Raw genomic sequence first — 24,254 nt, 5'->3', positions numbered from 1 at the left:
CAGCCACATTCTTAACCAACTTCCCTTCCTTTTCATTTGTAATGGAGATTGGAGAAAAAAAAGTAGCTGTAATGTTTGCAATGTCCTGCCAGAATGGTGAGCTATGACCACACCAGAGACAAAGGCCCCCTCAGTTTTAGAGGACAATTCACCAAACAGTTGGCTAACAAGTGCATGGAAACATAAATTTTCACGTATTCTCTTACTCGATGAGCAGTGCATTAGAAAGCACATACAGCATATTGTTTCAGCTCATATGATGTCTCACTGGAAAATATCCAGTCTGCTTTATAAAATAGAGCTAGCTAAGAGCAAAATGTGAAGGTCAGGAGACATCAGTTTTGACCCTCTGCTGAGGGGAAACATTCACCCAAGTTTTTAGCCTAAGGACTAGCTGGACTTCGGAGGGAACGAGAAGAATAAGAAAAAATATATAAAGTGTATAAAAGCATATAGAAGTGATTACATCATGAAATAAAACTTTAAACCGTTCATAAAGGTCAAAACGAAACACTCTCAGAAGGAAAAATCACAGCACCCTATGCGTTTCTTCATTGCTGCAAAGAAGCAAGAAAGGTCGTGCTGTTCTGTGAAGAGCACTGCCCTAGCTACAGCGCTAACCCAGACATCAAGTAAAGCGAAACGGCAAGACAAACTGGGTTGAGACATCCTTGGAACTTTGGAAACACAGGGTTAAGTCAGGTGCTGCTCAATTTGTTTGCATTTCCCAAGACTGCGCTCTTCTGTAGCGACCAGCCAAGAAAACTCTTACTGGAGCTACTTTGCAAGTCAAATTCAAGGTGCGCTACAGATGGGAAAAACAGTCAGGGTCTCACTTCACAGCAGCACAGAGCTGCCCAGAAGGAACCAGCGTCTGCCGCAGGAGCAGCAACCTAGGGAGCTTCACGGTTCTCAAATACCAGCGGTTAACTTCCCCTTCATCTAACAAAAGCACACTTCTGAAACAGCAGCTCTGACTTGTTGATTCCCCGCAGTAACAAGGTACAAGTGTGTTCTTCCCTTCAACTCCTTCCTCACAACAAAAAGATTCCACAATCCCCTAAGAGATTAAGACCCTTCAACACAGTAAATGTATATTAGTAAGAGGTTATGACTCTTTGAGTAGACAGTGTATAAATAGTGAAACGAGCCACAACTGTAAAAAGAAATCTACTTGGAAACCTCCTTCAGCGCAAGACTGCAGTTCTCCAGCCCCTGCTTCCTGGAGAGGAATGGACACAACAGGACAGCAGCCAGGAAAGAGGGAAGGACACCAGCAAATGTTTACGGTCATAGCAAGTCATTTTTTCTTCTTTCTATTTTCACGTGGAAGGTTTTGATCAGATGACAAAGAACAACTTTTTTTTTTTAAATAGAAGTTATTCATACTGTAAAAATAGCAAAGGATTGAAATTTGGCAAGGGTTTTATAGAACAAATAGCAATGATGGCTGGATCCATGTTTTTTTGATAAAGCAGAAGTAGAGATGTGGGTTTGAACAAATGATTCTGTGATACATACCAACATTTCTTATTTAAACTTAATTTGTTTCTGTAGCTTACAAATTTTTGCTTAGCAAAACCACTTCCAGATTCCCATGTATGGCAATATTTACCAGAAGACATGGGAAAGAAGGCAAAGTTTTGATTAAATTTGCATTTACGTACAAGCATACAAAAGTTCCTACTTCATGGTGTAGTTAAATGCAGGACTTTTGACTGTCTCCAGCTGTTTTACCAGCATGAAAAGTTTCGACTGCTGCTGTATAGCATGAAAATTTTACAGAATCCTCTGCTGTGCCATGATACAGACATGCTAAGACAAATAGTACGTGTCTCAGTAATTTAAGTGGTACCTTTGCTCCCAGCTGAGGATTGCTTCCATAAAAGCACGACAGCCAACAGCTTCAACCGCAAATATTAATATGCAAACTTGACTGTATAGGCAAATTGTTACAAATGTGTAAAACTATATCCAGTTTTATCTTTTCATACAGAACCTACAACATGTAAGAGGTATGACAAGGTAGAAGATTGGCCTTTGTATCAAATCTCTAATTTTTTCCACTCAAATATTTAAATTTGTATATGTGTGCTCATAGATGCAAAATCGTGTGTCTATAAAACATTCATTTAAAAAAAAAGTGTCTTCCACAAAAAGGTATATGAAACATATAACATTTGTTTTGGAGTTACTCCAGTCTCTTACGCTAATGCTTTTTGAGGTTTCCATGCATGATTATTTATGGACTTGCCCAAAGCTTCAAGAATCCTTCTCACAGATACACATGCCCCAACACTACCATCCATCACAAATTACTTCTTCTACAAATGCTAACAGCCCCCTTTGGCTTTTTGGGCCCTTATCTATGCAGTAACTGACATGACTTTTTCCCCCATTGAACACAAGATCTTGTGCAAAAACATACAGAAGAAAAAGCCCCATTAAATGATTTTACCTTAAAATAGCAACAGCAAGTCTGGATTCAGTAATTTTGCTTATAGGAACTTACTAGTTCTTGCTACTCTTACATCTCACTACTAAAAAAAAAAAAATTATTACTGCTCTGGCCCTGAGCCCCCCTTGTGAACTGTGTTCACGACTTGACAAAAAACAAAATTTAAAAACTCATTTGGACTTTAGACAGAGACCAAGCTGATGCTCTGATGCTGAAGTTAGACAACGTCAGATTTGCAAATCTCTACACCGAGTTTCTACAGGAAACACTGAAAATACAAACTCCTCAGTATTACAAAAACCACAGGTCTTGAGTCCTGACTCTGCCTCTGGAATGTGAAGAAAAACTCCTCTGATAGTATCAAACTTAGCTGATACATGTTCAAACCGACCACACCATAGAGCTAAAGAACATAATTTTTACTGATACAATAAGGCAGCTACTGTGACAGAAGAAATTCATTGTTCGGTTTGTGGAATTCAGCCCCTTAGTAACTGTGATGTTCTCAGACTGTAATATGCAGTGGGTGGTTAGGAAGTTAACCAACAGCTTCAGTAAGAGTTGTCATCAGGACATCAGGATTACTTCCATCGGACATGCCACAAGGACATGAAAGGCTGAGCCCACAAGTAGCCACATATGAATTTTAAGAACTCTTGGCATTAAAGTTTCACATTTAGACTGTTTTGCAAGGAAAAATTGGGCATTCTACACACTTTTATATTAAGGACTGAGACTTGGCCAGAAGACAGCAGAAAGCGAGTGGCTGCCACTTTTTGACCTGGGTTTGATCAGTGTTTAAAAGACTGCGTTACCTGGAAATGAGGTTTCTCTGACTAATGACTCCAAGTAAGTTTTCCAGGTAGGACAGCCTGCAGTATAAGCAGCCAAGGCTTTTATCTTTCTCATGATGCAGAAAGGTTGGAAAGTGACCAAGTGAAATGGAGGCAGAGGGTAGAAAAAAATCAGAGCAATAAGCAGAGACAGGAACTGGGGTGGGGGAAAGCCTCCCTGTTGGGTAACAGCATCTTTTGGTGCATTGCCACCTGTGGCCAGACCTAACTTCTAACTGTGCTTCTCCAACACATGGACAGAAGATCACTGTTGGAATAAATAACAGAAGAAATAAGGTCACTAACTCAGGCATATTTAACAACCCCAGAGAAACATCTTCCCTTTCTCTGCATCCCTGCCAGCACAGTGGGGAGATCAGCAAGACCGGCCATGAAGGCAGCAGCTCTGAGCAGTGCTGTCACATGGTCTCCTTTTCCAACCCCCAAAACTGATGGGAAGGAAGAAAGCAGGAGGGGGAAAAAGAAAAAAAACCAAAAGGTCAGCAAAACTTGGTAAGATGTTCTGATGCTGAAATGTGACTCACCTCCTTTTCTGCAAAGTCAAAGTAAATATGGTGAGAACTGACATAAACTGACTTGTGTTATCTCTATTCAAAGTTAACTTGCTGTGTTATGCTCATGGTAAGCAGCACAGGCCCACATGAATGACTGTTATGTACTTCCACTCGTCAGAAACCCTTTGCAATGCACACAAGCACCTTTACTTCAGTTTCAAAGCAAAACTCTTGTGTTTTTTCAGTAATGTGTTTTTTAAAGGAAAAAATGCTCTGAGCTTCAGTCTGAAAACACCTGGGAGCAGAGGCAGCATGCCATCTGTTTTACGCACCTACTACTACACCCCAGCACACACAGAAATGCACCAAGACACGGGGAACAGCCCCCAAACCAGAACCTGCTCGGTTTTCCAGGAACCATGAACAAGCAAACCAGCCCGGCTGCTGGTGGGAATTTTAGGCTCAGCCACTGCAAAACATCAAGGTGTTCCCTGGGTTCCCACTGAGCGTATCGGAAGCAAGCCGCGCCACTGGAAGAGAGAAGTAGATGAAAACTAGAATGTCTACCAACAAAAAGCCTGGGGGGGAGGGAAAGGGGGGAATCCAACTCTGACTGGTCCTACACCTGCCTCTTCAAAGCAGCTGTACTAGCAGTGGGTGTCATTCAACAGGTATCTTCTGTGAGGGAAACCAGGCTGTTATCCCTCAGGCACAGAAGTTACAGAGTGCTCACAAAGCTGCCTCATGAGCCTACAGGACCCTACCAGCAGGCTCTGTTGACCAAAGTGGCGGCAGAGCAGCCACTTGACCCCAAAGGCCGGCATCTGCCACTCCTGATGCTTGGAGCATGCATAGGGAATAATAAAAATTAAAAAAAAATAAATCATTTTACATACACACTCTAGGATAAAGGAAACTTCTGCTACCCCAGAAAAGTATGAAGTCTGAACAAAAAATTCAGATTAAAGAAGAGCAACACAGGCGTTACAGTGTGCTCTCATTTCAAAGGTCCTTCAGCTGACTGGGGAAGAAGAGGGCTGAGCAAGAAATGTTTCGAACAACAAACCTTAATTTTAATATCAACTTTTACTGTCTGTTTTAGTATCTGCTTTATCAGATGTGAGGTCTAATTGGTGCTACCAGTTCCAAAACACCCTGCACTTCTGTATACCTTTTAAAAGCAAAGAGTGAAGAAGCAGCAGCCCCCAGCTTGACTTCCACACAGAGCTCAGCTGCACAGGACATCAGGGCGTGCCCCAGGTTCGTAGTTAGCATTTACTTTTTTTCTTGCTCATTTTGAACTGACAAATCCAACCAATCTCACTGCTCGCTACTGTTTGCATGTTCCCATTTGCAGCCAATGCAGATTAGCCACTTTGCTGGTGAAATACCACGCAACACATGCTGCCTTGTGCCTGTCACCTAGCAGCCTCGTGGGAATGCAATATGAGACGGGAAGAGCAATGAAGCGGCAAAAGAATAAGAGGTTTAAAAAGACAGGAAGAGAAACAGCTCAGAAAGAAAAACAACAATTCCTTCATTTCCAATTTCTGTTAACACTCCTGCCTTTACATGCATAGTTAGGTGAAGAACCTGTCATTTGCCAGGCTTAACTTTTTATCAATTTACCTGAGGAAGAACTGGAGACAAAATTATTTTGATAAATTAGATTTTAATAGTTTTTCAGCTAATTTAAAGTAAATAGTCTGGTTTTCTATATAAAACTAGCTATCCTTCCAGCCTGCTGCGCATGCCATTTCTTTCTAGTCTGTGTTAATTTTAAGCAACGTGTTTAACTTGAGCACCAAAGATAACATTGTTTTGAGCCCTCAGTTTTACAAAGGTTGGCAAGCAGTAACGCAACAGACCAATGGAGCGAGCTAATTTCAGAACACAAATATTCATTTATCACACAAGTTTTGCTTTTGAATACAAACCCAAGGTGACGACTCAGCCAGGTACCAACACTCAAACTGCTCTGACACTGTGCAAGCCTGACTTGCACCCCTGGGTGAAACACCTGCAGCCATGACAAGTTTCTCCTACCTGAGTATACAACCCAAACTCTCTTCAGCCCTGACATCCCCTGCCAAGTTGTCAGCTCCCTCCAAGCAGAGGATCCCAGTCAGACAGAAGTGCACAGTTAAATTCATGATCCAGACAGGTTTTACAAGTAAAGTCAGCTTGTACCCTGCAAAGGGGAAATAAGCCCTGCTTAATCTATACCTCCCCTCCACCTTCCTTTCAAAAATGACGTATTGTCATCTCTGCTACAGGCAGGCAGGGAGGCTTTCATAGCTTGCTGCCCAATTATGGGAGGAATTCTGCCCTCCCCCTCCAGCCTGTACAATGGGCTCATTATGTAAATCACTCAGAAAAATTAATACACCATTAATCCATCAGTAAAGCTTCCTTCTCCATCTCTGCCTTGTGGTGGGAGTGCAGGTGAAGGAAGGCAGCATGAGAAACTTTATGGCAGCTACATAGCGACCAGCGGCAGGACTGTGTGGTTCTTCTGATCCACAGCATGTAAGTTCCCACAGGTGCTAGAAGTGTATCTGACATTGCTGAGCAGTGTCAACATGCCAACAGCCAAAAGTAAAAATTGGCCATTGGTTGCATATTCAAGCTCCTTTTGTAGAAGTTTTACAGCAGCGAAAGGGGTTAAAAAACAATCTTCAAAGCACAAATGAAAATAGTTTCCTAGCGTGCTGGGAGCAAAGCACAAATGTATACATCCTGCGTTAGTGTTTCTGCATCCAAAACATTTATTGAAGCCACTATTTATTCTCATTCAGAACTGAAATTCTGGTCAAGCAGCTATTAACTGTTCCCAGAAATAAAAAGAAATAAAAACCCCTTTGAAGTTCAAATGTCCTTGGAGAGCCTGCCTGCTCTCACAACAGTGACCTTACAGCAGAATTGAGCCAATGTTACACTTTTCCATTAACAAACCAGTGCTCTGGCAGCACTAGAGAAAATACAACCAAATCACTTTATCAAGCGTTTTTAACCACACACACACACACCCCACTGCCCACCAGGCAGTAAATGCACTGGTAACAGTAGCTCATCATCTCAGAGAGGCAAAGTTCTGAAATTTGTTTTGATTTATGGTAAATATGAGGTATGCTTCAGTAAGTACCTGACAAACTCCACTCAAAAAAATGAATACAAAAAATAAAAGTACTTTTTAAAAGTGTCATATAAAATATACTCCAGGTTTGAGTATGTCATGGGCTCATTCAGAGCTGCCTATCTTGCAACCTAGATCTCCCTCCTCCTCTCTGTGGAGCCATTCCCATCACCATGCCATCGTCTCTTTTATTTTGCATCTGGGACCTCTTCTCAATCTGCTCTAACCAAACAAAATACACCCAAAATTTTCCAGCAGGACCATGAGGTAGTCATCCAAAAAGCCACCCAGCCTGTTACAAGTGGGGTCTTAAATGGCTTTTGGTACCACATAGAGAAGAGAGATTCCTGCAGCACCTGCCCAACGGATCTGCCACAAGAAGCATAAACAAAACTTACCTACACACCATACAATCAGTACCTTTATGTTGCCCAGAAGGGAAATTAAAGGTTTTCCCAGTTGATTACTATGAGCTTTCACACAGTTTTAACCCGAGAAAAACTTGGCAAGGTAGTGCTGCGCCTAGGCTTTTGTACTGCCCTCCTCCTCCTACCCCACCTGCGTCTCCCGCACGGCTTCGGGCTCCCAGCGGGACCCGAGCAGCTGGACAACAGCACGGACCAGGGGCAGACACGGCAGCAGCAATCACAAGGGTTAAAAGACAAAGCAAGTCACCTTTTCTCTGTTGGCTCCTGTAGGTCCAGTTCTCATCATCCTCGTCTACCTGCTGCACACACATGGAGGAGAGTTCACCATCGCTGCGAAACAATCTCTTTGTCTGCCTTGACAAGGAGGAGAAATTTATCCAGCTTACAGCACGCGAGAGGGAGCCTGGGTTTTGTCTGAGTTTGAAAGACCTCGAAACACACTCCTTTTTCATTTTCTTTTAAGCCAGCTAACTGGCCTCGGTTCTAAACAGACCTTTCTGAAATTGTTCCTGTCTTCTCAGCGGTTTTCATGGGAGGCTAAACAATTTCAGTACGACTTCCGTCCAGGTTTCTCCTCGCTGCATTTAAGCCAGCACCAGTATGGAGGCAGGTCACCGTGCCAGTGCAGCTCCCCTGAAGCTGTTTTGATACAGCACTTAGGGAGCTGCCAAAGAAAACAAAGGGGAGAAAGGCAGCAGAAAGTGGCACCTTGCAGCAGCTCAGACAAACATGTAACGGCTGAGCAGAATGTAGTACTAAGGCACGTGTTTTCCCCATTCTCCACTCAACAGCAAGAACTGCAGCTCCACTCTTCTCCCTGGCATCGCTCCCCAGGAGCGTGCATGCAATTCAGTCCTCTCTTCTGGCTCATCAAAAACACCCGACGAGGAGGGAAGAGCAGGCAGAGATCACGCCCCAGCGTGGCACAGCTCATGCCCCTGCGTGGCACAGCTCAGCAGGGATGACAGACTGACCACACTTCTGCCTCCTCGTTCTGGCTGCCCTCCTCTCCCTTAGTGAAAAGCCTGGTGAAGGCGCTCCAGGAAGACTCTCCTAACAATAAAACAGACTGCACGGCTATCGCTTAGGATTAGAGTGAAATATGATAGGCTCACTCTCCTAAAAGCACGAACACAGAGGCAAAACTCCTCCTTTCCTCAGATGGCTCGGTGGCAGCACAAACTTCTGAACCCTGTGTGCAGAAATAGAAAAGCACTTGTGCACCTCTGCAGACTTGGAGAGAGGGGAAAAATAAATTTCTGGAGCTTGCAAACTCCACAAGCATCCTGAACGGTGTGTTCCAAAAACATTAGTGCCTCTGTACTTGGTGGTACATTAAAAAAAAAAAACAAACCCCAAAACCAAACAAAAAACCAACACAAAAAAATCTGAGTGCATAGACACACAAACAAAATCTGTACATGAGCAGACATTTTCAGAGACCACTCACTGGTGTGACTGCAGCTTATAAAACAGGTTTCACCCGCAGCTGTGCTATGTTCTGCCACCTCCTCTTTAAACTACCACTTGGAAAAAGCACTCCACAGTGTGAAGGTTTTAAAAAGTCAGGCACTACCAGAAGCTGCTGCAATGCCAATCACTTGCCCTGCGTGCCAACACCGACACTGCTTCCAGGAGGGGTAAACCTGGAAGGGGGGGAGGCAAAGGCAGCATTTTAAAGAAGACAGAAGTTGGCAATACCAAGGCATCCTAATACCCATGGGTTTTGATGGGATTTGTTACCAAGATGCAAGTTGACCAAAACCACACAAGTTTGTATGTTGCAGCAAAAGAATAGACTTGAATGTATGAGATACCCAATAAAACCAGCTCTGTGAATCCTCAAGGAGATGTTGGTAGCAAGGAACCCAGGAAAAAAACAAACAAACAAACAAACCAAGACCAAACAAAAACAAAACCCAAAAAAGTGCTGCCTATCTGAAGAATAAGCATTAACACCTTAACATCCTAATGGCTACAGATGATGTTAGCGAAAGGACAAGCATCTTAAGAAAACAAGGGTACAGTTTTTCAGCTCTCAAGCTGTCAGTCAGATTTACACTATTGCAGAACACACCCCGGCCCCTGGCAGATGCTCTTGCACCCCTCTGGATTCTGGTGCCCAGCCGCTTCAAAACCATTAAAAACAAAGGCTCCAGCTTCTTCTGAAACTTATGGGTCTCTGACTCATAATAAGAGGATAAGGTTTAACCCACTGACTGGGAGGCAAAAAGCTAAGTACTGTATCAGATTACCCTATGAATCAACCAGGCACACCAAAGTGACCTTTGGCTCCCACTAACACAGCACAATGGGTTGGCCAACTGTCTTCTGTAAATAATTTAATAGGCTGCATTTCAATTGAGCTCGCTCGGGGACGTAATGCAATGTGTACATACACAGGTCTTCCAACACTTCCCAAACTCAGTGGTGGTGTAGAGGGTTGGGGAGTGGGGGCTGGGGGTGTGCGAATGGGAGCACACACTGCCAACATTTGCTCTTCTTCCTATGTCATCAAGTCCTTCTATTTTTGAGTTTTCCATCTTAAAAAGACACAAACCCCTTTGAGACAAGAGACTTGTCTCCTACCAAGGGTAGAGTTTGGGGGGGTTGATTTGGTTTTATTCTTTAGACCTTTTACTTAAAAGAAGATTTTGAGAATGTGGGGTGACATACCCCTAGAGATCCAACCACTGGAATATCCACTTTGGGGCAGTGCATGTTCAGATAGGCAGGATTTAATGTAAAAATCAGAGGCCATGCTTTAAGTCAACTTATTGTTTCTTTTGAGAAAGAGCAAACATTTGGAATTGCCAGTACTGCAAAATACAGAGAACTGTAAAGTACCACAGCTATTACTGGCTAAATTATACAGAGCCAGATGTATAAAAACCCTGGTAGGAACTGTAGAATCACAGTTGTCATCTCCACGCAGCACTACTTAAAAACTGAAGATTAGAGAAAGCAACAGCAAGCAAACCCTTTCCAGTTAACCCAAAATGCCAGGGTAAATCCCACAGACCTGCCCAAAGTCTTGGCAGCAATTTGATTTTAGAAATTTTCCTGACCTGCCTGGAGCTCTGCCTTTGTATCACAGTGCTGAGTCACAACTTGATGATGCATGGGCAAAAACATTGCCATGGGTGATTGACCATAACATTTCCACTGTTACCATAAATACAAAGTGGTGCAACGCTTTGTTCAGAGTTTGGAATTATTATATTTCATTGCAAGAAAAGATCCCTTGTGATACTGTCATTACCATGGAATGCTTTTTATTTGTAGGTGACAGTAAGCTTAATATCACTATCCTTCGTTGCACACATGAATCAAAAGTAAACTTCCCAAGATCAAGAGAAAATAGCGATTACCGTTTGAAAAACAATACATACAGAGAGCCATTAACACTAATGGAATTGCAGGTTAATCTACGCTTTAATCAGTAGCCAATAGCAAGTCCAGGGCGTTAGAAATTTTAGCATCTGACACACTTTACAGGATTGAATTTGTAAAACACTCTACAAAGCCATTTGACAGAAACAAGGTACCCTTCTAATAAGCTTAGACCATTTCCCAACCCGACTATTTCCTCCTTTATGAAGTTGTCATGCAAGTAAATAGGCTTTGTGTTTTCCAGGTTACTCGTGTAAAGATTAAGGCATTATTTTTTGTTAACTTCATACAAGCCCATTTCAGTAAAAAAAAAACCATGGAGGAATCATAGAAGAAACAACACAGGGTTTGAAGTAGAAAGCTAAATTGGTTCCACCCCTCACTCTTTTTTTTAATTATTTTTAGAGGTGCACAAGAACAAATATGCATAGCTTCACATGCCTTCCAGATTTTTACCATCTATCACAACTTGATCTTCAAAGAATTGTCTAAAAGTTGTTCAGCATACACATGTACATGGCTCACAGCCACTGCATTCCCTTAAGGCCAGCAAACAAAAAATCTGGTGCAAGGAAAAGGTTTCGGTTCAGTGTACAAAACCAACAAAACAGAAAGAAAAAGAACAGCCCCAAAACCCCGCAGATGTGCTCTGGTTTTGGTTGGGCTGTGGTTTTTGCCACAATTCACATGATAATTTAATTACTACATTTCCTAGTCCATCATTTCTGATGACTCAACCAGACAGTAACACGGGTGATTCACAAGTACAGCTTCCTGCGGCAGCCACTGCTCCAATGGTCAAGAGGACACCCCTCTCTGAGGCTTCCTGGGTGTTTTCCTTCAGGTGGTAACAACTCATCACCAGCCAGTCACAAAGCCATTTGGATTCAGCACAGTCAAAAGCCCACTGAAAACACCTCACCTGCAGACACAACCCTTCCCTACACAGCTCCCGCTGCAACAAGAGAAGGGTGTGGGGTGCCTGGCAGCCCTGAGGGGCCTTCCATCCCAGAAACTGCCCCAACTCCGCTGGATCCTCTACCTACATATGGTCACCTCCCCAGCACTCCTCATTATCTCCATGCAGAGATGCCTGGGAATTTGAGTAGCTATCAAAAGCTTGTGAACCTGACCTCCATCCAGAGGTCTTTATCTACAGCATGCCTTTCTTAACAGGTACCCTATAAAATGTTCACGCAGCAAACCAGCAAAGTCATCCATATTCCTGCAAGACTGTTTACAGCAAAGCAGCCACAGAGAATGTTTTGGTATTACAACAGAGCCTGAAACTTCCAGATAAGATTGTCTCCCTTTTTGTGCAAAGCACATAGCAAGAAACTCTTTCCAATCTGAACGGACCTGAGAGGGGAAGAAACCGTAGTAAAGAAGGAAAAGGATCAAAAATGAAGTTACTTGCACAGGAAGGATAAGCAGCAAAGCTAAGAAAAGCACGTAGGTCTCCTGGCTATCAGCCTTGCAACCTGCTTAAGTAGGCCCTGTCCCACACAAAAAGCAATGCATATTAATTGCTTCTATTGCAACCATTACAAAGCCTTTGAATGCCCTAACTGGAAGTGAAAATTTCCTTTCTGTTTTGTTAGCCATTTTATCCTTTTGGGTTTTTTTCAACTTAAAAATATACCACACCATAAATGAGCACCTAAAAGAGAAGGGGCTTCTGCACAGTAGGGCTGCTTCAAGCATCCCATTCACATTTCCAGCTTTACTGGGGCTAGGGGAGTCAGACTGCAGACAGCCATAGAGTATAAACCAGTTTTTGGACAGGTCTGTATGACGCACCTGCCACAAGCCTCCCTGCCTTCAACTTCTGTACCTCAGAAGGATTCACTGCATCAGGGCAGGCAGTATTTTTCTCTTATTTAATAGCTGTACTTACCTGGGTAAGGAAATTTTCTAAAACCGGGGGGCAGTTTCTAGGAAGTGGTAGGCTTACCTGCGCCTGGTTCTCCCCCAACACCAGCAGCACGTGGGGGTAACTCCAGCCCAGCCAACCAAACCGCCCTTACTGTGAGAGAGGAACTGGGTAAGGAACATGAACTCTCGCACAACATGATTATTAGCAAAAAAAGTAAGATATTTGTAAGGGAGGCAGAACGAACACCAGAGTCACCCAGAAAAAAATGCTGCTTTTTTTCTGTAATAGTTTGATGCCAAAAGTTAGCCACGCATAAGCTACTACCTGCTTCAACTGGGTACAGATACATTTGCAAGCTTTTGGTTTTGTTAATCAGCACAGTTCCAGGACTGATGGAAAACCAAAATTTCAGAGAAAGTCTGCTTCCAAGTGTGCAAGGAGTTCAGCAATCACGGACTGCAGGTGCAGCTTCAAGTACTGAGCTTTTCTGGGTCAGAGAATGATGGATATTCTGAGGGATAGAGGAGGAAAGGGCTCAGAAGCACACTGAGTTTCAGCCTTGTCCATACACAGATGGGTTTTACCTCATAGCAGCCAGTAACTATTTTCCAAGTAAAGCAGATTATGTTTATTGGTAAAAACTTCTGTTCTCTCAGTCGATGTGAGGTTTTATGTCATCGTACAATCTAAGGAGATGAGTACCAGGACTTTGATGAATTTGGACAATGTGCAAATACTTAGATACTTCAGAGGTAGGCCTCCTCACCAGCACTGCACCGTAAGGCACCGCAACTCCCCGCAACAGGAGCTGCCGGCTGCCTTGCTGCGACCAGAGGGAACTGCTGCCCTGAGCATGCAGCGGGCAGGGCCGGGCCGGGCAGGGCCGGGCCGGGCAGGGCCGGGCCGGGCCGGGCCGGGCCGGGCCGGGCCGGGCCGGGCCGGCAGATGGCAGCAGGGATCCAGGCGCCTCACCGCAAAGCCCGCTCCCATCACCCGAGAGATGTGAACAGCCACAGTGACACACTTGTGATTTAGCTTTTCGCAATTTGCTTACAGAAAGCTGTTATCATCCCTGCTTAAAATGTAATTAACAATTTTAGTGGTTCTTAACTCAGGCGTGACAACTCACTAATTAAGACATCTCTGCTTTAGCACTCGACTGCTTTACTACTAGCGGTGGCCACTGCCTCAGTTCCTACACAAGTCTTCCTGTGTTGTGGGGCTCTGCTTTCGTAACACAAAATCTTTTTTAAAAATCTCTTAGCCATAGGGTCACCTCCTCTCCAAAGCTGAGGCCTGACTAGGGAAGTAATCCATTCACAACTGTTAGCCAATGCATCCCACGTGAAGATTAACTATCTAAGTATTGAATGTTTGAGGAAGGAATAAGTTTTCTGTCTCAACAAGAGTTTTGGTTTTTTTAACCCCAGCCACTCATCTGTTCATTGAACCACCAAGAGTTACCAGTAACAGTTCTGATAAACATGAGAAGTCACTTACACGGTTTGGGAGAGAAACTCGAGAGGTGCTACAGAAGTCAGGCAGCACTCAGCAGCTGCACTGCACTGACCCTTACTCCACCAGGCACCCACCAGCCCCAATTTGCTGTCCCAGCTGACACAGAGAACGCTCCGAATCAAAACTGCCCCGCGTCTTGCCCAGCACCTCCTATCTCCCTGGAAAGCTGTGTGCTTTCTGTAACACTCGGTGTCTCTACTTCACATATATTTCTTTCTCCTCTCGAGCACTCTGCAATGAACACGAGTTTAAACAAATTCTGACTTTACAAATGCAACTTGCATTGCTTTAAACTAAACTGTAAGATCAGTTTACTCCCTCCTACTACATTACGCAGCATGTGCTATGTTCATACTAAGGGCGTCAAATAACTTTTAATACCTGAATATGCACATGAAACTTTTCAACACGCCAGTTACATCAGAAATTTAGAAATATGAGATTTGGTGAAGCACAAAAAACTTCTACTGGATCATCCAAGTTTCCTGTGGAAATGCTGACAGCTGCACTAAAAACAACTGGAAGCCAGTTAAAACAAACTGTATAAAAAATATCCATTACCGTGAAATTGAGGACCATTCTGCCAGCAGAAAAGGACCCTAGACAACTAAATAAATGTCTATTTCCCGCTTCTCTGCTTAAGAGGACACCAAGGAAACTGCAGAGGGAATATGGTTGTTTGCTTTGAGGTGGAAGCCCTCTGCTGGTTAACATAAACTAATTAATGCACTAATCTGAATGTTTTTGTAGATAACAGAACCACAAAGAACAAGAAAGGAGAGAGTGGCTAAAGAAGTAGAGAAGAATTGTCAGCAATCTCAGAAATCCTCATTCTTCATCTTATTTACTAGGCCTATGAATGCAAAAGGTGTTTGTTTTGTTTTCTTTTTTCCTGTCTGTATTTATACATTCTTTGACTTACAAAATATGCAATTTAATAAATCTTACTAGGTATCTGCAATAATCAAATGCTAAAAGGAAACTTTAGAAGCCGGTGAGGCACTTGGGCAGGCCTGACCATTCCAACACCGAAAACGTAGTTCATGTGTGTTACATATAACCAGGTCTCGCTGCTGGACACGCAAAACACAAACTTATTTCTTCCTACAGATACGAATGTCATTTGTATACATCTTTTGGTCTTGAGTCCTGTATCTTTCGAAGTTACTTCACAGCCAAAACAGCAAAATTATTTGACCTTACTGACGTTGTATGTATGTCTTTTCTAGGAACCAAGCTAAGGATGTACTGTTTCTGTAAACTACGTATAAATACTGAACTTCATGAGAAAGACAGAAGGCTCACTTTTGCCTGTGTGCGCACAGGTATAGGATTGCTGTTGAGCTTTTTCAGTTCATTTGTAAGTTTGCATGCCTGCTTAGCCTGATACATGGTAAGTACAGGAGTGTGTTGCAACTCTGGACAAAATTTGTAAATGAAACCCAGCCCTGCCACGCCTGGAAGAATGCTGCAATCTCTCTTCCTCACAACAGGCTCTAGGTTAAAAGAAACTTGTTTCTAGGCAGAGGATGAGCACAAGGAATGTTGCTGACACATAGAGAGCAAGGAGGAAAACACAGTTTGCGTCTTAATTACTGTCCTACATAGTTATATTTAATCCCAATTAAAATAGCCCTGTTAAAAACTTGATAAAAATGCAAGGGAAAACTAAACTTCTAAAATAATGAACATATGGCCTAAGTATGTGTGTGTGCACTCTCTATACAGAGCGCCTGTGCATGTGCTCACTCCATATGTACACATCCACGTATTCAGCAGGAGCACCAACAGCGACCAATGACAAAATTTCTTCCCCACCCCCCGCAATTTCCCCTTCTGCCATATACAGGCCTGAAATCAACCTTAATTCTAATTTGCAACCCTGAAACATTTGAACATTTTTTCCCTACCAACAGCAGTTTCTGGGTGGAGAAAGACCTGAGAATACAAAAGACTAATGTGCAGGGTCAATCTCGTAGATCCTATCGCCTCCTCAGCAGACCCTATACAAAACATTTGACACACAGGAAGGGTTCCTATTCATCAGCTGCCAAAACAAGGTGAGGACAGGAGGGAAAATGAAAGCCCAAATTATCCTCAGTAGAAGATAAGACAGGATAAATAAGGACATTCACGCTAGCAGCAGGAATAATCTGACACTGCGTCTCAACCATCGGCATGTGAAATAATCAGCCTCAACAGAGCAGCTATTTAGTCGCAGTTAAAAAACTGAGAGTGTCAATTCTAGAGCGTCAATTCTTAAATCGTTGCTTTTGCTCACAGCACCAAGAAAACCAAATCAAGGCTTTGTAATCTCCTGTAATTTGCACCACAGCTTCTTGTTTACATATGTAAAGAAAGCTCATCTGCTGGCATACCATTTACTTAGTGAAATACAGGGTGGGAGAGGTAGAAAGTGAAAGAGAAATCACATATTATTGAAATTACAGGTGTAAAAAAATGTTTGTTCATGAGATACTGATCTGTTGAGAGCCCAATGGATGTCTCCCACAATACCAACATCCCAAATCAACCTCTCTCATGGAGGAAAGAGTTTAGAAAGCAGACTTCTCACAGCCCATGCCAACCACCAATCACTGTTTCAGGCAGTTTCATCAACGTAAAGAAGATTCACACCTTGATAATCATTTTTAAATGAAGCCACCCTGACATTTCACTGTTAACCAGGGAACTAAATTACAGGCTTAGACTTCACCTAGGGCTTTTTCCTGCCCACAAGACAATCTGTTTGCAATACCCTACTAGCCTGAAAGCAACTCTAAGCTCCTCATCAAGCAGGTTCTTCAAAGCCTTCCTCTTCAGATGCCTGGAAACCAAGTATCAATCCAGATTCATCATTAACCCACACACACCTCCTTCAGCATGACTTCTCCTATGGCCAATGCCAAACACTCCTGCTATCTATAGCATTTTTCCTTCTTTTTACTAAACAAAGTAAACCAATTGGCACAACTAGCAGCCCATGTGCCAAATCCAGTATTTAATGAGGTCTTTCACCTTCTCCTTGGCAGAAACAAGAAACATGGCTCGAGCTCAGTAACTGAGCTTGCACACTTTGGTAGGAAGAAGTGGAGCAGAGTGAGATCTCCATGAAAACAGGCCCAAGTCCCAGGGCAGCACACCAAAACAGCAATAGCTCTTTGTATCTTTCAGGAGATGAGGGGTGAGGAAAAGAATTAGGTCCCAAAATGGAAGCTAACCCCTTTCTGACTGTATTCTCTGTGTAAGCAAAAGTAAAGGCTGTTAGACATAAAAGACAACGTCAAACTAATGTAAATAAAACACATCCCAAAAGAAAATATTCAACATATGCTTTAAAAGTTAGATTTTTATTGTAAAGAAACCAAAGTGAAGATTTAATTGCTGTGTTATTCACCGAGTTCTGCCTGTAAAGTCAAGCCACCTTCATCAACGGGGACCCTCCTGCACTAAACACAAATGGAAAACAAGTAACATTGAAAAGTAAGAGATACTTATTATTTCACTTGCAACAAACATTCCTTATTTACAGGCATCTGGAAAACTGCCAGCAGTAGAAACAGATGCCATAAAGAAATACGAGTACAGACACATGGGATTACACAGAAAATAAATTTATGCAGAAATACTTATTATCTAACTATGTGCTCCATCACACACCACATTCTTGTTATGCAACCAAGTTTGTTCACCCGGAGGAGTCCGCTGACAAATAAGAAGAATGTTTCACATGTATTTATTAATCAAATAATAATACAATGGTTTCCAGATGGGAACTACCACCTTCTTTTGATTCACATGCCTCCCATGCCACCTGTTCTGAAGTCATCAAGTTGACAAGACTATCAAGATTGCTTAAAGAGCCAATATTTCTCCGCAGTACTTTTCTTCCTGAAATAGTGAAGTGGAAAACACGCTAACTTTCTCAGCCAGCTTTGGCACACAGATAATACCATGCTTTGCGGTTAATTGCTAGCTCTTCTTCCTCCAAGGCACTGTGAGTCATCTCTGCTTTCCACACTGGTGTCTTCCAAACAATTCTGGGTAAAACTGTGCTAGTTCATTCTCACCAAAGACATTGTATGAGAGCACAATTACACAGAAGGGATCACATATTAAACAAGTTGGTGTTTTGTTTTGTTTTGGTTTTTTTTTTTAAAGTGTTCCATTAAAAAATGTGCAAGGCAAATATTGCAGTAACTATTAATCAAGTCTAAAAATAAATTAAAACTAACTTCATGAAAGACGCCTTGGCATTTGCTGGTGTTTAAATCTTTTCCTTCAAGTATGAGCATGGCCACAGCAGGATTTGTTCCTCTCATCCAACGGCACCTTTTCCCAAGCTTAGGCAAACAGATGTGAGGAGACACGTTCAATCTTTACTTGCAGACAGTATTGTTTTTTCATTACGACAAAGCATTACTGAGCTTGGCGGTAGAAACCACCCACTTTCAGGAACTCTCAGTGTAGTTAATATTCCTCTGCTTAACAAAAGATGCCTTGGTCTATGGCTGTTTCTACAGGCTGTTGTTACAGCACTTCACCCAACTGACCTTCATTTATGAAGAACTGCTCTGGTTACAGGATCACAAGTTATTCTGTTTAGCTTAGGGTCAGCAAAAGGCAACAGACTGACAGCTCTAAGGATTGCTTGACGAGAAAGAAGAAAAAAAAGAATCACATCTTGGCTAAAATATACGGTACCCTGGCAGCATCCTTCCTCAATGAATGGGCCATCTCAAAAGACACAATTTAGTTGTCAAGTCAGTATCCTGCATGGTTTCTCTTAATTTTTTTTTAAAAGGAAAAAACGTGCCATTTTATAGACACTTATAAAACAACTAAGGAAACAGACACAGCAGCTCCTTTATGGCTCCTAAATTCTGGGCTGCTCTATGGGTCACTGCAAGTATTTCGGGGGGGGGACCCCAAACTTACGACAGCCCCCCGGAGACTGCTTGTAGCCCACCCTCCCACATAGTCAACAGGATGTACCCTCAGGTGGGGTCATTACAAAGTACCTTTTCTTTTGCCCTTACGTAAAGCCAGAAGATGAAGTCCCCATCTTTCCCTGTCCTCTGCGAGCTAGTGCCTGCAATGCAGCACAGCACGGCAGGGCTCCTTCTGTGCAAGCACAGCTGTTTTGGGGCCTGCCCAGGCCACTGCACCACTGCAACCGTGACCTTTCAGAAATGCTGGAATTTAATCTAAACCACTGCAGCAAGCTAACTGACGGCCCCAAAAGAGCTGTGTCAGCACAACCAAAGGGACGACAAACTGAAGGAGAAGAGTAGACACAAGCACTGAAAGCGCAAGAACTCCTTCAGAAGCAGAGCATGTCAGGTTAACCAGCCGTATCCCCAAGACTACATCTGTCCAGCGGTTTCTACAAACTCTCCAATCCTCTTCTGGACAATGCAGGGTATTGATAAGGAGAAAAAGGTTAGAGCAGAGTTTTCCTGGATCCCTATTAAACTTGTACTTCTAAATATAAACCCCTTTGATTTTCAGACAGAAGAACCTTTCTTTATGGGGGCAATCTGTTTGTAGGAGTAGGGTAGTCTGGGGGGCAGGGGGCTTTTTTTGCTTGTGAGTTAGCTTGGGTTTTTTAAAATAGTGCTTTATTTTCACTGCATGTGGGAAAATGATGCCTGAAGTCCTCCATAGTTTTCAACACAGGAAAAAATACTAAAGAAGCTCCATAGTGGAATGAGGTCAGGGTTGGGCAACGAGAGCACTCAGAACATTTATGTCACACAAAAAATTTCAAAACACTATGAAACTGTGTGGAAAAGTCATTGCCACAGCACAAAAGGGATGCGGCATCCAACATCACAGGAAGTTCATTACTGGATGCAGACTGTTTTGGTTTTTTTTAAGTTTGGCAATCAGTTTCGCTGTGTTGGAAGTTCTCTACTGTGCTAAGAAGGTTTCATTATATCAAAAACATCCCAGCAACCAGCCAAGTCAGGGATCAAGAGAGGGAAACACTGTTATGTTTTCCCCAGTTCAGGAGAGAATGAAGCCAAGGTAAATAATTTAAGAGAGCCGCCTTCCGAAGTAAACTCTTCTTTTAGATCATGGGTTATTTCTACACTGTCAGCCCACTGTAGACACTACAGTTTGTTAGGGTAGCCTGTTGGAATTAAGCAGAAATGTATTTCCACCCTAATTCCAGGGAACCTTATTTCCTTTACAAATGTTTAACTCTAGGCCCCTCGGCAAAGTTGTTGCCTGCTGCTTGGCTTTCAACAGCTGTTTGGTTTTTTTTGTTTGGGGTGTTTCTTTTTTTAATGGAAACCTTCACCTTCAAACCTTACTGCAGAAAGCCACTACAAGACAGGGCAGAAAAGACATTTCTGTGCTAGAGTAGTAAGCACAGAGAGGAAGAAAAAAAAAAAAAAAAAGGACAAGAAAGGACAAGTCATTCTGGTGAACAGAGGGTAGGACAGACATACGTAGCCCTCCAGCCCTGATGGAAAAGAAACGTCACTGCTTCGCAGCTGAGGTGAGGGCACAAGCTCACTCTTTGACCAAAACACATACACACCCCTTCTCAGAAAAAAAGCTCAAGATGCAGCCTGAAACACCCTCCTTGCCCTCAGCACCAGGTCCACTGGGCAGACACGTCCTTTAGGCACTACCAGCTAGTTTTACGCTTAGAGAGGGCTGTTGCTTTTGCATGTCTTCAGCAGAGGTTCATCTGTAGTTGTCCTACAGGTTCTGCCTGTAAAACTGGTCTGCTGTCTCCTTGCAGACCAGGCTGGCCTCCTTCCTACCTTCCCTTCTCATCCCACAGCCTCTTCATAATGCCTGCTTTCTTCTCCAGTGATGGACAGTGTTAGTCAGAGTCACACACTGACACATGAGAAAATATCTTTAACCTCATCAAACATTTTCTCCAGTATCATTCCACAGCTTCCCAGGATAGTGCAAGCGGGAAACTAAGCCGAGGAAGGCAAGGTAGCACAGAGCAACCACAGTGCCGCTCTGCATGGGGGTGGTGGGGTAGGGAACACGACGCATGGGCACCCATTCCCCCCCTGCCTTTCATAGCACTGCCAATTTCAGCAAAACTCAGGGTGAATCATATTTGTGCTGCTGCTTCCCACATCCCAGTTCTTGGGAGTCGCATATCTGGGTGAGAGTCTCATCTTTTATCTTCAAAGAAAAGAGAAAATTTCAAAACCTAATTTGAGGGATGGGGAAAATTCACACAACCCAAACATCATAAAAGTTCAAACCTCAAGAGCTATTAAAAATAATGAAATATGAAATAAAAAAAAGATTTTTTTTTGAGTAAGCTCAAGATCCTGCATGCTTTGGTTAAACACATTTCTACAGGTGGGGAGATTTGAGCCAAATTCTCCGTAAGGGAAGCAGTTACACTGCAGGAATGCAGTTAAAGCAAGATAAGGGATGCTTTCCTGGGGAGGGTGCTGAATGCTTGCATACAATAATTTTCATGTCACTCCTGTCAAGCTGATGCCCCATTAGGGTGGAAGCAAGAAAAATACAGGCTTTTCATTATTGGATAATTGGGTGCACACCCTTAGCAGTGAAAGCAGTTTAGTAAGTAATTGCTCACCACCAAGTAGCTAGAACAAGAATACTAACAAAAATAATGCAAGATCCCAAGTGTTAGAAGAGAAGCAAGAACTGAAACAGCAACTGGGTGAAAGTAAAGAACGAACCAATAACACACTCCCTTCTCCCAGAAATCACACAGCCAAACATCAGCACAAGTGACTAAAATTATTTCGCTCCAAAGCTAATTAATGAAACTTAAAATTCTTGTCCTACAGTACTTACTTTATTCAGAGTTTACTGAAAATCTGATCTTAATCAAGATCTTTAACACTCTCATCATTGATTACACTCAGATTTTAATCAAACTTTGGGGAGGGGGAACCAAAAACCAACCAAAAACCCAACCAACTTTATCTTTAAAAGCTCTCATTCTGAAAAAGGTAACTTCATAGGGTTTTTTAAGCAGAAGGCAAGCAACATCTGAGAGAACCAGAATGGCATCACCACTAGCATGTCCACATCCCTCCCTTTCTTCACTAGCTCTGTCTAAAAGAAGTATCTTTCTGAATCACCCAAAGCTGGGTGTGTATAAAGGCAAGCAGGCAGCTCCAGATGGATGCCTCCACCTAGCTATCAATTACTGTCACAAGATTTATACTTCATCTATCTTCTGCCTCTCCCATTTTGTTTTTCCTGCATCAGTAATGAATTTAGGAAAAAAACCCACAAGACTAAAAATTCAATCAATGCCACCTGCTGAAGCCAGTTCACCAATAAATGAGCTTAGCAATTTTATCAATTTTTATATTGCATGGTGTGAAAGGTTAAATCACAAGTTCCTATTGAAAAATTTCTGTTTACGTTTCCTTGTTTTCCTCTAAGAGACTGTTTACTACTGAGTTTGTAGATCGGCTTCCAAAAAAAGCTCCTTTTATCCTCAGAAAACGCAAGAAGGGACCAAATGAACATTTAACACTTTTTATCTATAGATGAAACATGACTACCAATTTAGCCCAGTGGCACGTATCTGCTACAGAGTGATATTTTCTTCTTTTGTCCTTTCTTAGAGAAAACTAAGCCAATATATTAAGAGGGGCGAGAAAAAAGAAGCATCGATGACTGACTAGATAAATCAGAGTATACTGAAAATCTTTTTATTGAAATTGAATAAACTAAGCCATCATTTGATATATTTGACTTGAAAACAAGAGTGGCCAACCCAGATTGCTTTTTGTGTTTTTATGATCAAACAGACAGCTGGCAAGAGATATGCAAAGCAGAAAAGTCAGTTACTCAAAATGAATCATAATGCCTTGGAACTAAATAATGGATTAGAACTAGAACTAAATAATAGTCTAGAACATTTACAACAATCATCACATGCTTCTGCCACGCAAAGGAAGACAACAATGAGAGTGCTGGACAACACAGGAGCTTACTAATGGGCATTTGAAAGAAAAAATAAATCATCAGCAAAATGAGAGCTGACGTTTCCATCACAAGGACGAAGATGACCCTCTGCCCACAGGACAGATGCCACAATCAATAAAGAATTTGGGGATAGGAGAGTATTTCCCTCACCAACATAAAGCCTCTGACCTAAAGACCCTTTGAAGGGACAAGATTTTACAACAAGCATAGGGGATTTGGACATGGGTTTGTTTTGGTTTTCTTGTTGTTTTGGGTTTTGGGGTTTTTTCTGAGAACTCAGCACAGACTTCTTCATAGGATATAAAATGAAAAAATTCTTCCATTTTATTGATGTCTTTCACTGCTCTGAAACACAAATTTTCTATGAAGAGACACAAGCTATGCACTACTGTAAATCACCGTTGGTTCATAGCTGAAGCAGTCTGCTACAGCTACCATCTCCACTATATTTATGTTACTGCTTAATTCCCTCTTCTTCTCGATTTATGGCATTTCTGAATCGTCAACACAGAAGACCAAAATAGCATGCTGTTCATGTGATTAGGAGGTTCTCAGGGAACTTGGGGATAACATTAAAGAACAGGAACTCTAGCAAACAAAAGAAAAGACATACAAGGAAAAATAAACTCGATTTAGTAGGATTATATAGTCAAACTGAAAAATTAGGTTTTTGATTTGATCTGTGGCTTGCTGGCCCTTTGTTAAAGTGAACACACATATGTTGAATGTCTATTTAAAAGCAGAACACATTCACTAAACCATACTGGAGCTAAAAACTACTTGTAACTGAGACCATAAAAGGGAGAAACCTATGGAATGTGTTATGTTCATCTAGCAAAGCTGTTCTGTAGCAATCAGCAGATTCAGGCAGCATATATCAGTCCTGCTCTTAGACACAATAGACTAGTCTGGAATACAAGAGTAAGAGTAAACTAAGACAAACCATTACAAAACTCTCCAGAGATTTTTTTTTTTTTTCGGTGGTATCAGACACCATTGGCAAGAAACATCATGTGTTCAACATTTACTGCTCTGACTTTCTAGCAAGAGGATTAAATCAAAACACCCCCCTACACATTGCACTTGGAAAAAAAAAAAAAAAAACTAAGAAAAAAATTAAATAAATAAAAGGGAAA

General features: G+C 42.3%; 1 protein-coding gene across 5 annotated transcripts in view; it reads right to left on the bottom strand.

Annotated features, from left to right (window-relative positions):
* Positions 1–24,254, bottom strand: part of NHSL1 (NHS like 1) — a 185,989-nt gene that overhangs the window by 102,061 nt on the left and 59,674 nt on the right. Inside the window, exon 1 of one of the 5 annotated variants that reach the window (XM_064447177.1) lies at positions 7,618–9,072. The exons of 3 other annotated variants lie outside the window; for them this stretch is intronic. In XM_064447177.1, coding sequence (XP_064303247.1) covers positions 7,618–7,822 — 205 coding nt within the window. In that variant the 5' untranslated portion in view covers positions 7,823–9,072. Of the gene's footprint in view, positions 1–7,617; positions 9,073–24,254 lie in introns of those variants that run through there. One more of the 5 variants, XM_064447174.1, reaches the window with a different exon arrangement.

This window comes from Phalacrocorax carbo, chromosome 3 (assembly GCF_963921805.1).
Source record: "Phalacrocorax carbo chromosome 3, bPhaCar2.1, whole genome shotgun sequence".
Classification (NCBI taxonomy): Eukaryota; Metazoa; Chordata; class Aves; order Suliformes; family Phalacrocoracidae; genus Phalacrocorax; species Phalacrocorax carbo.
The sequence above is the reverse complement of the archived record's forward strand: the minus strand, read 5'-3'. Positions and strand labels throughout refer to the sequence as shown.